The sequence below is a fragment of the Takifugu rubripes genome, chromosome 16 (assembly GCF_901000725.2).
Source record: "Takifugu rubripes chromosome 16, fTakRub1.2, whole genome shotgun sequence".
NCBI lineage: Eukaryota > Metazoa > Chordata > Actinopteri > Tetraodontiformes > Tetraodontidae > Takifugu > Takifugu rubripes.
In genome coordinates this window covers 11,553,935-11,568,518 of record NC_042300.1, presented here as the reverse complement: position 1 = coordinate 11,568,518, position 14,584 = coordinate 11,553,935, and the positions used below count along the sequence as shown (strand labels likewise).

At 49.5% G+C, this 14,584-nt stretch overlaps 1 protein-coding gene across 2 annotated transcripts in view; it reads right to left on the bottom strand.

Moving 5' to 3' along the window:
• LOC101075174 (glutamate receptor ionotropic, kainate 2-like) overlaps positions 1-14,584 on the bottom strand; it is a 41,452-nt gene that overhangs the window by 21,194 nt on the left and 5,674 nt on the right. Inside the window, exons 2-6 of one of the 2 annotated variants that reach the window (XM_029849803.1) lie at positions 6,419-6,586; positions 5,384-5,647; positions 3,199-3,380; positions 1,784-1,837; positions 437-610 (exon numbers count right to left, since the gene is read on the bottom strand). In XM_029849803.1, coding sequence (XP_029705663.1) covers positions 437-610; positions 1,784-1,837; positions 3,199-3,380; positions 5,384-5,647; positions 6,419-6,586 — 842 coding nt within the window. The remainder of the gene's footprint in view (positions 1-436; positions 611-1,783; positions 1,838-3,198; positions 3,381-5,383; positions 5,648-6,418; positions 6,587-14,584) is intronic. The other variant, XM_029849804.1, reaches the window with a different exon arrangement.

Genomic DNA, 14,584 nt, shown 5'->3' with positions numbered 1-14,584 from the left:
GCTAGCAACGTGTTGCGATGCGGGCAGGATGAACCAGACTTCCGGCACCAACCCAGAGAGGGACCTTGAATGTCTGTGACAAGCTTGTTCTGCCTTTCACTTTCAAATCACCTTATCCCAGGCTTTTTGGAAAGCGTCCGGAAAAAAAATAGAGGACATCATTTCCATCCAATTTGTTCGCTCTCTCTGCGAGGAGAGGACTGACAGACTGTCATATTTTGGCGGCGCTCCCAGAGGAGAGCTGCGAGGCTTGGGGCGGGGGGGGGGGGGGGGGGGCAATAAACGGCCATTACCATTCACACCAGATCATTACTGGCCGTTTAAATCCCAGCAGAACTAACCAAAAGTCTTCGCTAGAGAGGACATTACTGAACTCTGGATGGACATGAGACGACCAGCGTTAGCAGCAATGGCACTAAAGCGCAATCGTTCCTACCGTCATGAAGCCGTCCAACAGGCCCGAGTCGGGTTTGGGCGGCGCCTGCAGCCGTTCCATCGACCACTTCTCGATGATGGATGACACCTGAGAGTTTTCTGTGTTGAGGATGCGGAATCCCGTCATGTTGACGCCGCTGTAGCGGTACGGTTCCATGTCGAGGGCGAAGAGGTCCTGCACAGTAAAAGATCAAAGGGTTTATGATCCCACGCGTGTCAATGATCATCAATCAGACAATTCAATGGGAAGGTGGAGTCACTTTAATGGCGGTTTAAAACAAAAATCAAAGTATTCCAGAGCTTGTTTTTTCATTATGACTATTAGTTTTCATCTCAACCTGAGGCCAAGATCAAAGCAGAGGCTCTCAAGGTTACGGGCAGGTTTCTGGTGGACCGCCATCTATCATGTGGAAGTGAAAGGACAACCCAATTGTCCTGCGCACAGCACTTCTGGCGCCTCACCAGGCCGGCGTGTCTGGGAGGCGACAGCACGGTCGACACTGCAGCAGCAGCAGGTGACGGAGGCGGAATGGGGGACGCCACGGTCAATGTTCGCCGTCCTGCTCGGAGAGCGGCGCGGATGGCTTCGGACCAACGTACAGCGAGCTCCGGCCAGCGGAGCCGTGTCCAGCCTGCCAAACACCGGCTGATGTTAAAGCAGGCATGTCTCCACGCCGACAAGAAGCAGGCTTAGTAATTACCGTTCCCAGCACCAGCTGCTGCCGCTCACTCCCCAGAAGTGTCTTCCAAAGGTCGGCTTTCGCCAACCTCGCCCTCTGTTCTATCCCTGAACTTACCTTTGGTTGTTCCATAACGGACCAAAGAGCCGCAAGTCTCATTAACTCGGGGCTGTTTCCGAAGCTCTGGGGGCCCTCATTTTCTGCACTCACCATTAGATGTGCTTCCGTCATCGGGAGTGCAGCTAGCAGTTAGCGGGAAACATCAAAGCACTTTTGAGAAGTTCAAATGCTGAGGGAGTCAGAAGGGGAGAAAAAAAAATTCTCCAACCGCTTTTGTTTTCCTGGCACACGGAGAGACGTGAACAGCGAGGTGGTGAGAAACGGTCGGCGTGCGAGAGGAAATAAGCTGCAACACCTTCCATAACTCACTACGTTATCACTCAGAGGGTATTTTTAGCCAACGAAGCGCTCCATCAGGTTGAGGGATGTTTCATTTTATCCCATGAAAAAAAAAAAAGCCGCTGGAGTCATTAAAGCAGGTTTTTTTTGCGCCACTGCTGATCAAAAAGTGATCAAAATGGAAAACCATTCCAACTCGGAACACCAGCGGATGATCCTCCTGTGGTATCTCCGCTCCATTAACATAAAACGAGGGTCCATATACTCACCAGGGTCGTGAATATGTAGTGGTAGTACTCCGTCATCATACCCATGGACAGGGCCTGTGGGGAGGAGAGAGCTGTAAGTAAAGCACCAAGCTCTAGAGCTCCACAATAAAAGCTGTGTTTGTTCCAGTCAGCCTTTCAGTCACTCGTGCGTCTGTCAGCACAAATAACGCTTGACATTAAAATAACCCCTTTGGGGTTATGAAACAAAAAAAGAAAGAACAAAAGCAATAATATAATCTTCCTCCCGGCAGAACAAGCCAACAGCGAAGGATGTTCATTTGAAAAAAAGGTTTAAAGTCGACCAGCTCCTTTTCCTAATACAGATCCAAAACCACCCTGAGTATTTTTTTTTAATAAAGACTTTTAATTAGCTGTTTTCACACGACATGTGTTGTTTGTGCTAATGTGATTTTGTTTGTTTCACACCTCCCTCTCAATGTGAGGAGGAAATAATCGAGCTCTTGTTGGAGAGAAACAAAAATAAAAGCAGATAGATTTCAGGAATTGACAGACCCGGAAGGAAGATCTGACAATTCAGGTTTCAGCTGGCTCTTTGTGCCTCTAAGACGACTTCACTTCTTCTTCTTCACTTCTGACAGGCCAAATAAGAAACTCGCCCACTTCTGCTAAATAACGCGCCGCTGTGAAATGAATTTAACGCGCCTGTGAGCAGAGTTAGGAATCCTAATTTAAACGCTTTATTGTTCAATAGAGAGCATCCGATACGATGGGTCAGACGAAGAGCTCATATTCCACGACCAGATTAGAGGCGGATGGAGCAGGTAGCGGAATCGTTTTCATTACTGGTGGAACGCAGCACACGTGAACTCGTTATTTTAGACAAATTGATGAACTGGGTTGTTGAGGGCTTGGGTCCGTCTTCCTACATGTGGAAATTAGGAAGGTCGGGGAAAAAAAACGAGAAATTAGAGATAATAAAGGAAGCACACAAACGGACCGAGCAAGGGCAAAGATCAAAGCAGGACGTCATCGTGATCAAAGCATAACAGTCTAAAAGGTCGGAATATCAGGCAGAACCAGAGGATGAGAGGTCACATGACAAGGAAGGAGTCGCTCTGACCCCGCTGTGGACGTGTGTTGTGTTGCGTTCACGGACTAACTGCCCTGTCCGAGATCACCGTTACCCGCTGGTGTGTTCTTGCTAATTGAGGCCAGTGGAACCATCACGTTCTACAGTTGCATCACATCACAGGAATCTGTCTGATTAAATCAGGACTTCAAAAGAAGAGGCCTGAACGCTGTTTTCAGATTTACTGTAATGTTAGCATGCAGCACGCGAAGCGGCGCCTCAAACCTCATCATCTGACTGTTGGACTGCATCGGATTGTAGCGAACGGGGGTCGTGCACCCGCGCAGGTTTAGGTTGGATTCCAATAAAGAATCCCGGCTCATACCTGCTTGAGGATCCAGGCAGCCATCTCATGTCCACAATCAAAGATGACATGGAACTCCTTTGCCTTCTTCATCTCCTTCAGAAGTGGCTTGGCATCCTTGGTCTCTGTGGGTAGCTGGCGGATCTTCAAACGAATGTTGTATCGTGACGGAGCCTTGATCAGCTCCTGCAGTCGAATGAGACCTGCAGACAAAGAGGAAGAGGACACGGAAGAGGAATTGTGAGGACGGAGCTGCATTAAATGTTTGATCCGCTGCCATTTTAAGATACATCTCACCACAAAAACCTCCGGGATTCAGTTTTTCTCTGCAAAAAAGCCCCCCCCCCCCCAACAAAATAAGACTCTTGCTTCCCTTCCTAATCCAGTCTATTGATTCGCCCACGCTCCTTTGGCAGGCAAACGGACTACAGACCCATCAGGAGAATTTAACACCAAACAGCACGTTGCGCTTTCATAGCAGAAGCACAAAATAGAAAGAATTTCGATCTGCATCCGCCTACAGAAAATTCCGACCCTGCAGAAGCCTCCTGAATGTCGAGCCACTCTCGTCTTGTGCGATACGGCACAACAGGTTCAATTCCGGCCTGATGGAAAGTCACAGTCAATCCCCTCGCTCCCGTCTCTCACGTGCGGGTCTGATGTGCGCTGATGAGGGAGCCCGTGTTTGCTCGGCTCGCACTTGCCCCCGAAGACCGCCGCTGCCACATATTGAGCTCCAATCTTCACCTTTCATTTCTCGACCTCACGCTCAGGTGGAAAGCTCTCTGGGAGACGCTGTGATGAGATTACAATGAGCTTCTGCCTCGGAAAAGAACTTCAGAATGCAGGGATGAAAGGGGCCGGATTGATGGGAGAGATGATTACTTGCCACTGTTATAAAAATGGATAGAACAGCGCGGACGGTTTGAAAGGGAACTGGAGAAAGATGGAATTCTTTTTTGTGTGGGGCTACTTTCTCGGATCTTTTTTTAAAATTTGGAAATGAAGTGCTGGGTGAGCAGTCTGATGGTCTGCCCGTGAGTGGGGCCGGGTCTCCCTCAAGCCTATTGAAAGATGGGGGTCCAGTACCTCCTAGAGCGTTCCTCGGGGTAATCCCGATAGATCCCTGCTCTGGTGCACGTCTGCGCCACCCCCTGTTTTGTTCAGACTGACACTTGGGGAGGTGTTAGACTAAAAAAAAATACAAAATAAAAAAAGAACCTGTCAAGGGAGCTCAATGTTTGTGAATCACTGTCAGTTTGGACATTTGTGGGTTGTGGCTAATGCCTCCGGACTCCCCCTCTGGATCTTCTAAAGGCTGTGTGTGAATATTTTATCTCCTCCGATAGTTTTTCCTGCCAGCCGTCAGATAGACTCCAATCAGCAGCGCCGGGCCCTGGAGCATGAAGCCGTGTGATTACAGCCTGGGACCAGGTGGAAGTAGCGGAGGGAAGCAACACGGCTTATGCAGCTGTCACTTCTCGGGGAGTCAGGTGGGCCACGGCGAAGAGAGAGAGGTGCAAACGGCCGTGGCTGACAGGGACTGGAGCGAGAGGTCACCTTTTGGCATCGCACCGGGGTGGCGGACGGAGAGCGAGGGTGTGAACAGACCGAGCTCAGAGGCAGGAAGTGACACGAGGTCAAGGGGATGAGTTGGAATAATGCAGCGAGAGGGACGAGACAAACGCCGCTGTGGCGCCGCCAAGGTGGCGGCAGCGATTCTGAAAGCGGCAGTGATGTAGCAGAAAATCCAATTCTTGTTCGGAAATTCACCCGGAATATCAAACGCTGACCTTGCCAGAGGAAATTTTAAATTTACAATCAGATCATCCGGAAATATAATGGCCCGCTCCACGACTTCAAAACGTCAAAGAGATGGGGAACGGACGCATTTGCCCCTCGCCCACAGAGCCTGAGAACCTCTTTGTTGTATTAACAGACTGAGGTCGGGTTACTCTGGGTTATGAGGCTCTGGGTTCTGTTGCCCTGCTGCTCACTCTTCTGGAAGCCTGACAGCACCTGCCGGACTCAGGCGGAACGGTGAGCAATTGATTTTTTAATTAACATGATCGGTAACAAAGGCCCCCGGTGCACTCTGTATTCGACCTGGATCCTCTTACTCGCCCTGACTTTTGAGGCGCGGAGGCTTTAACGTGCGTGCCAAACAGGAACGGCGCCAGACGAGGAAGACAGACACCCACTGTACCTGTACCTGTGCTGTCGTCATACACCACAGTGACCGTTCTCCACTTGAAGAAGTGCACCAGGTCCAAGATGGCTCTGCTGAGGGAGGAGAAGTCGGGGTAGAGGCTGACGTAGTACGAGTCCCTGTTGTCGGACACCTGGTGTTTCCACTTGGTCTGGATGTGGGGAACCCCCAGAGCATTGCAGATGGACTGGACCGCGTTGGCCGACGAGCTGTGCGAGGGGCCAAAAATGGCTGCGACCCCAAGGGAGAGCTGATCGCACGCTGTGAGGATGGAAATGTGAGAATAACCACGTCAGTTTAATCTTGCTGTTGGCTTTTAATGCCAGGTTCTATGTTGTTTTGTGGAAGGGTGGCCAGTACAGACATTGACTGACAGTCTGCATTATTAAATTATTAAAGTTTTTCTGTCAGGCAGAGAAACTGTGAGAAACTGAGCCCAGTTTTAGGCCAAAAGAAGATCCTGTTTATAAAAGTTGGCGGCTCCCCTTTTAAGTTAAAAGTGGCGGCTAACTGGCTAACTGGCTCATGTGACCGACTCATGTAACTTTTGCTTCATTTCCTTTTTGCATTTGTGGTGCAGCTGAAGCAACTGAAACTGGGTCAATCACAGCAGTTACACACATAATTCCATCAATAAATTGCTTCCTGTTTACAAGATCAGAGCGATCACTGGGGGTGGGGGGGGCCTCCAGGAAGCACCGGTAGCTTGTCTACAAGAGCCACGACACTTAAAGGTCACACATGCTTCACATATGGCTGCAAAAGCCACTTCCCGATTTTCTGAATCCAGTTAAGCCATTTAATTTGATAACTGGTCCCCAAAACTGGGTCCTGCGTTAAGTAGCAGCCTGCATATGCAGCAGGTTGAAAGGTAACTAGTTTAACTCCCTCCAGACAGAAATGCCACATTTATATATAACTGATTTTGCATTCTGAAGAAACAAAAGAAGCTAAAAACTTCATGAGCTGTAAACAGCCTTGAAAGGACCATTTAATGGAGAAGCCGAAATGTTCCAGCACCTCCCGACTCACCTTTCCTGGAGGCCTCGAAGCTGTCGAAGATGTTTATTCTCTGGATGTCGTAGGTCAGCGTAGTGTTGGGCAGCAAGGTGCGGTTCCTATTGATTGTGTTCAAGGCAAATTTAAAGGCTAGCTCCTCTGCTCCCGAGGGGCCGCTCTCGATGGACTCGAATATTCCTCCTAAAGACAGAAGGAAACAATAAGAAGAGCTTCAAACGTGCCGTAACAGCTTCTGTGGCAGCAGCAGAAAGTGTAACAGGGCTGAAAATCGAGTAAATAATTGATGAGCTGCAGGCAATTACATCCAGATCAGTGCGGCTGTTCTTAACACTTTAACACATTTTATTGATGGTGCCGTGTTCACGATGCGGAGTTCAGTCAGAGAGCGACAGGAAACTGATCTTCGGTGTAAATGTGGAGAAACTCCGCGGAAGTCGCTGGTGTAATTACAGGCAATTAGTTACGCAGGGGGGTGAGTTCAAGGGTGGGTGCCCTGCTTTAACACCTTCACTCAGCCTCGACAGAAGGTTCATTCTTCCCTTTTCCCACTGTTGATTTAAGCCAGGAAGAGGGGGGAAGGGGGGGGGGGGGGGTGTCAGAGGACTCCAGAAATGCCTCAAATGGTGCGGAAAGAAGAAAGGTGGTAAAACATCCTGAAAGCTAAAATAAGTTGGATGAATTTTAGTCCCACGGTCAGTCCCTTCGCCCTGAACCCCCCCCTTCTCCCTCCCCCCTTCTCCCCCTTCCTAACTGCTCATCATTGGTCAGTTCCAAATAAATTGACTAAAACTGTGTTTCATCCTTGTCACGGGCTCAGCTCGATTGTTCTGCTCCTTCCCGGAACGTTTACGGAACGTATTAACCTGCAGCCCAGTGAACCGGGACGTGCTCAATGTCAGTGGGCCCGGTAAAAGACATCCATCATTAGAATGAGGTCGCATGATGCCGTATGCACGTCCAAGTGTTTCATAAAAAGGATTTCTGGTGGTGGCGGGGAGGGGGGGGGGAGCCCCCTGTGACTTAAACTGCAAACATAATCGACAAAAAAGCCTGCGCACCTCTGAGAACATGAACGATGAAAGAGCTTTAAAGGAGTCAGACTTGAAAGTAAATGGATTAGGGTGGTGTGTGCATGCGTGTGTGTGTGTGTGTGTGTGTGTGGGGGGGGGTGTTAAACAGGAGCTGTGAAAGCAGGCCTGAGATAACACCGGGTTGTGTAGTCAATCCATAGCTTCCGTTCTCTCTGAGGACGGCGAGCCTGTCTGAAGAAACGCCACAAACTGGGGAGGGAGAAAATAAGTTTAAAGCCGGTCCAGCGATGCAAGAAGAGCGAGCGAAAAGTGAGACTGGGAGGCAGGAAGGACAGATTGAGGCAGGCATTTTTGAATGAGCACAGGGAGGCAGAGACAGAGGGCTGTGCATTAAAAGAGAAGGCGACTATAAATAGCATCTGAGCGCGGCGGCGAGCGCTAGAAAGGAGCGCGGGAGGCCAAAGTGGATGTCATTAACTTTGGGAAGCGCACTTTGTCACTGTCACCACTGGGCACTGTACAGCCACAGCTGGGCACTTTCTTTAAAAGCACAGCGCGGGCGGAAGGGCCTGAAATGAACGCCACGGGAGTTTGAAACGCGGTTTGGTGAAGGAAGTTTCCCAACTAACGATGTTTGAGGCGCCGTGAATCAAATATGCCTTAAATATTTGTCAAACTTCACTCAAAGCTGATCTGATGAGGACAAATGCGGCAGGTCGGGCGCCCCGACCCCAGAGGTAATTCCTCCTGCTGCGCCCTGACAGAGCTCTTCCATTTCCCTTTGTATTCCTGAAGGCAGCGCGGAGACGCCCAATGAAGTCCACAAATTTAATTTCCACGGAGAAGTCAAGCATCTTCTGATGCTGCGGAACGAGAGCGCACAGATAAAATGGATACTGTTTGATTAGATGCTGCTCAAAACGCTGCCTCTGTATCTGATTTCTTCTGCCAACATTCAGTCTGGGGAAAAAAAGAGTTTAATACCAATCACCCCCTCCTACTCGGGGGGTCAGTCTGCCTGATTGCAGGTGTGTAAGATCCTGCTGAAATAATCAGTGTGTGTGTGTGTGTGTGTGTGAGAGAGGGAGAGAGTTATGGCGCTGCTGTCATGGGCAGCGGTGTGATATATGGTGCGCACGTAAGCTCGGAGTGAATTATGCGCTGGATAATCACCCTGACGGGAAAGCGGGCCCCCGATCTGATTGTCTTTGCACGACAGCGTGAGAGACACGTCCTCGGCTGAGAGCGCGGATGAAAGGGCGGCGTTGGAGGGCATCTTCTCTCTTTGAGTTTCACTCCATTTAATATCTTTAAATCAAGTTTAATCAAGCCCTTCGAGTGGGGTGGTGATTAAATCCCTGCATCTCGCGCGTTTTGCAAATTCCAATGGCTTTTTTTTCCCAAGCGGAACCTTTTCTTTTCCTTTTTTTTTATATAAGCGAGACTATTAAGACAATTACAGTAATGTTGCTATGGCAATAAAACACCGTGAGTCCTCCCAGGAATAATGCTTCTGTCACTTCATTACAGCGGAGGCACTAGCAGGTGCCGAGTGCTTAATGGTAAAATAAATGGCTTACTTATTAAACTATGAATGGAACTGCACTGTAGATCTGCTCTCAAGAATGCTCCAGGTGAGGAGAGTCAGGCCCGTTGCCATGGTGACTCACATATTTATGCTATAGTTGAGAGCCATCTGTAGTTTTAGAATCTGGGCTAATTGGTGCAGGGAGGGTATTGTGACATTATGGTGCATGAAGCTTCTGCCTGTGACTAATGACCAGCACAGCTGTGGGATGGTGGCGTGACTGCGAGGTGGGTGCTATGGCAACCGGCGCGCGACCCTGTCGCTCGAAGGGGCCCAGGTATGAAGTTGCTGAGTGTTTGTCTCTGTCTTTGAGCTGGCGGGAATCCGCGTCGGAGGTCTGAGGCAAAAGAGAAGGAATGCCCCGCAAATATTCCCGAAATAGCACTCGGAGACATGTTTGTCAGGGAAATAGGTGTGATGCATGAATGCCTATAGAGCACGGCTGCCCCAGGTCATTCATCTGAAGACCCCCGTGTGGAAGATTGACCTTCCTCTGCTGCACAAGGACCAATTCTCTGCGTCCATGAAGTTCCCTCGGAGATGCAGACAGGGATGCTGGCGCTGCGGCCCTCAGAGGTGGCCTAGAAAGCTCCGCTGAAATCAGGTGTCGGGCTATCGCTGTTTTAACACCACTGCACGAATATGCCCAGTTGAAACTGTGACGTAGTCTAAAAAGAGCCTCACTCTTGTGAGACACAATTCAAAATGCAGTTTAATCCAGGCAGGTTTTCGAAGGGGAAACTATCTCAGCTGTCAACAGAGGCATAGAGAAGCAACTGTAACGTAGGCTTCCATAATAGACCCCCGCCAGGGAGCGCAGATCAAGCTATGATGGGCGAAGGCAACATGTGAGCTGTTATCCAACAGTTTGTGCTGCTTCTCTGCAGGAGCCGAGTGAGCCGAAGGCTTCTGGCGCTGTCACCTGCCACCGCTGGCCGCGGAGCCGCTGGCCGCTTCTTTCATTTCAACACGCACGTGCAAAGACGTGCGATTAGGCGAGATTTAGAGACTGACCCTAAACCTGTTTGTCAGGTGAGAAACTGAGTCTGGTGGGGGGGGGGGGGGGTATGACCGTTAGACATTCAATCCCATTTCCATGAGCCCAGTTCAGTTACAATCAGCTGCTTGAGCACCAAATATTCAGTCCTGACAGCCTCTTATACCCCCCTCCCACCCCCCCACACACACACCCGACCCACTTCCAAGTGGGAAACCGCTAATCTTGTAACATGTATTAAATCTGAGCACTGACAACAGATGTGCTAATTTGCCAGGTCCTCTCTATTCATCACAATGTGCCAGCTCCTTCCACAAAATACGTGCTAATTTGCAAGGGCTCATTGTGCGCGCGCTAAACCACCGGCTGACATTTTGCGTGCTAATTTGTCGGGAAGGGACCCCTTTTGGTGCTAATTGTGCCAAACTGTGAGTACACTTCCACGGGCCTCGAATTACTGCGGTCCCCGATGATTTCTGTCTGCCCGCTCGTTCCAGCCTCTCCTCTGCTCTCACAGTGTGAAAGCTGTTAAAGAGGAACCGCTGTGAAAATAAGGGGTTCAAAGCACACACATTTGCACACAGAGACGCTGAAACATATTTCACAGAAATATGTACATGCTCCGGAGGCTCTTTTTCAAGAATGGAGCAAGAGGCAAATGCTGCAGAAGCACAAAAGGACAGATGTCACTGGAATAAGAGCGTGTCCCCGAGACACAAACGCCTCAAAACAAACAGCCCAACTGCCACCAGCCCGTCCGAAATATGCAGAGACATTGGGCAGTTACCTGCAAAGCCGAACTGCGAGGCCGCTGTAAAGCTTTTCAGGCTTTGGATTCTTGCAAATCAACCGCAGCGGTGAAAAGGCAAACAGCCTTGGCTGTCAAATGGCTCGCAGGAAGGTGCACGAAGGTGCGTATCTAAGCTCTTTTGCCCGGATTCTTTCAGCCCTCGACAAATATTTTCACTCACACGTTGACGTTGCCGCTGCGCCCGTCCTACCGGGGAGAGCATTCCTCTGTATTTAAAACACCATGGGGAGGGGGGAGAGGGGGATAACAAATCTTTTATTTAAAAAAAAAAAACAGGCATTAGCATGCAATGCTGCCACAATAGCAGCTCAGCAGCAGCAGCTAATGGTATTCATTAAAAGCGGAATAAGACTTTGATATCGGCTTAATGGATACGTATCAATCACGACTGCAGCTGAAGCATGAAAGCGCCGCGTCTGAGGTACAAATGTGATTGATGTTGCCTCTTTGGAGGAGAATAGAGTGGCGTTCGCTTTGGAACGGGCCCCCACGCCGCAGCTCTGACTTCTAAATATAAACAGAGTCCTTGACAACAATCGCAATCGATAAATAATACAAATCCCAACAGTGCTGTCACCCCCCTCCCCAACAGACAGAAATCTGTGACTGTTGTGCGGAAGCCAGAGTATGAGAGCGAGCAATTATTGAACAAAGAACGTTTCGGTGCCTCATACATCACCCTCCCTGTATCGTCTGTCTGAGCTTTAGGAAACGATCCCACATGAATACGCCATGTTGCTCGCTTCCTCTAACTAGCGGCCATCGCGCAGTGGCCTCGGCAGGTGACAGATGGCGACCTCGTGGCGCCGTTCCCTGTAACCCGAGTTTTAATCAAGCCTGAGATTATGTGAGAGATGCTAATTATCCGCCGCGGGCTATAGGAGGCGCGGGACTCCAGCGCGTCTGTGCATGTTTGCGTCGGGGTGTTTAATCACACGGCGCTTTTTGATTAACTGTCAGGGTCTCGTGGTCCTTTTATAGCTGAGCAGCAGTGACGTTTGAGCCTGGACAGGTGTGTCCACGACGCTTGCTGCCATAAATAGAGATGAGGGCATATAAATGCTAACGCTTTGGGCTCATTGGCACACTTATTCCATTTGTGAAGACTCAGATTACAGTTTCACACTCTTATCTGACAGTTGGGATGGAGGGAGAGATATGAACTACAGCGGCTGGAGCGCGGATTCGCCGCCTGTCTACGTGCAGCCGACTGTCCTCGATGCCGGACCGAAAAATAGAACTTCAATTAATGACGTGATTAGGTCACAGAAAATTATAGGGCAATCTTTCTCTCCGCTCCCGTTGCCTCATTCTCAATCACGCTGTTCTTCTGTCGTCAAAATGGCTGTGAATTGCACTCGCTCCATTGTCATTTCCAACCAAATGGCTGTGAAATTACAGCACTTGCTCGTGAACGGGCAGATGTCGTCTCACGTCTGAGCCAAAGGTCAAGAATTAATTCAGGGGGCGGCTCTTTAGCGTTGCATTTCTGAAGGGCGGTGGGCTGTTTTACAGGATTTTGATCATCTGATTATAATTTTACATTTTCAGACATCTCGAGGTGTGGGTTGATGAATATACTCCAGATCCACGACTCCGAAGCCGTTAATGTGCCAAAAATATCATTGATGAAATCATAAATATTAATCGTTGCATTAATAAGAAGAGTCTGTCTCATCCATTAATAAAAGCTAATTAACTTACTGAGATAAAGTGCTTGGAAATCTATGAAATTACAATTAAAAATTTGGTGCCTTTTGATGCCTGTTGCCCTTTGATGCCTACATGCCTTCAAATGGATTAGATTTTTCCAACTGATTGAATCTGGGGTCTATTTATATTATTATTTTGCTGCTGTTGCCTCTCAGGCGGTCAGTCGCTCAGAAGAGGAGCGGCAAACTGCAGCGTTAATCCTCACATTTACGGGAGTTTGAGCTGTTTGACCTTTAATTCGGAGACTCTTCCACTCAAAAGGCGGGAGCAAGGCTGTACTCGAGGGTGTCATACTCGTGCAGCTTGCTGCTGTGTGCAGCTGTATGAGTGGTTTGGGTGATAAACGCCCCCACCCCCCCACCCCCCCCCCCCCCCCCCACCCCCCCAATACGCAGGCGTGTGATTTTGTACTTCGCGAACTTCCGGGTTTTCTGACCGCAGCTGTGGTGCCACAGGTTTTTCCGGCGGCCCGGCCCAGAGCTGTATTTGGGGATGCGTCCCGCGTGCTCTCAGGTTATAAAGGATGTGGGATCAAAGCAGGGTCGCTCACGTCGGCCTCTTGGGCTTTGATTTTAACTTCCAGTTGCTCTCTGCTGCTGTCTTGTTGCCTTTTTTCCCTGCCTGTCGCCCGAACTTTGGGGCTCAGTGATTTATCCAGCTCTCCCTCTTCAGACCGACCACAGCAGCCACTGAAATATATATAAATACTTCTAGAAATACAAAGTACATAATAATGTCTTTTTGAACCGCAGTACTTTGATAAGAAATCAAACCGATGCTTGAAAAAGTGCAGCCTGCAGTTGAGGATTATGTGTCTAAATAAGCTGTTCACCTCCGTGTGAAACCGCTGCGCTCGGGTTTCTATTTCGCTCTCTCTGCAGCACTTCACACTTGGCTGGAGAGTTTTGCACATGAGCCGTGGCTCAAACATTTTCTTCAGTGTTCTTTTAGGACAGGTTTTCGTAAGAGCACATCAAACTTTTCCATTTTTTTTAAACATTCTTCACCACATGCGCAGCACTGGAAGCTGATTGCAGGCCTCGGCTGCAGCTACGGCTCCCTCAAAGGGACAAAATGGCGGGAAGACGTATTGCGGAGCCCTGAGTTTGAGATGAACCAGTTAGAAGGCCTAATTAAAAGCTCTGCTGCGGTCACTCCTGCTCCAGCGCAGCCAGGTTTGGTGTTCAACACCCTGAGGGAGACCATCAATAAATCCACAGATCAGGGAGAACATGAGAAAAGGATGAGTCCATGCGCTGCTTCCTGACGTTATTCGGCAATTATGAAAACAAATAAGATGGAAACGGTCACAGTGAGCTGATAGTCTTCTGACGATGGATGCAAATGCAGCTTACAGATGTCAGGAAGTGGAAACGGTTGAGCTATTTTGGTGCCGTCCCCGCCCTTTGAATGTAGAACCATCATTATGACTGAGCTGCTCCTTTGTCTTCAAGGGCGCAGCAAGATAGGATGATATTAGTGTGAGAGAACAAAGTGGAGGAGACGGACCAGCGGATCATCAGTGAGCAGAGACAAAAAGGATCCGGGGAGGACAGTGAAGGGCAGAGGAGAAGCAATAGAAGAGGCCAAAATCGGGAAAAAATATGGATATTCAATTTGTCCCTGAAAGCAGCCAACAGTGTCGTGAAGTTTGCCCTCAACAACCTCAGCACAGGCCTGGAACACAACAGGTGACGGAGTCAGGTGTAGAACACACACAGCTGGCGTACAGGCGACCTGCCGGGATAGCCAGGAAGTGTGGGAGGGGGGTGCAAAATGAATGGCAAACGAAGGACCTGATGAGGGAGGAATAGGGGATAAAAGAGGTCACGGGAGGCAGCTGAGAGAGGCCCAATGAAATGAGTGAAAGAAGGGACCGCTAGACCTGAACCGACACCCGAAGCCCTCGCCTGTCAGCGGGGCAGCCAAATCGGATCTCGGTTCAGGTTCATCAGAATCCAATCAGCCGCCGCCGCCGCCGTACACAGGAGTACGAGCCGCCCTCGTTGCTACAGAGGTGCGTCACTCTGTTGCACAA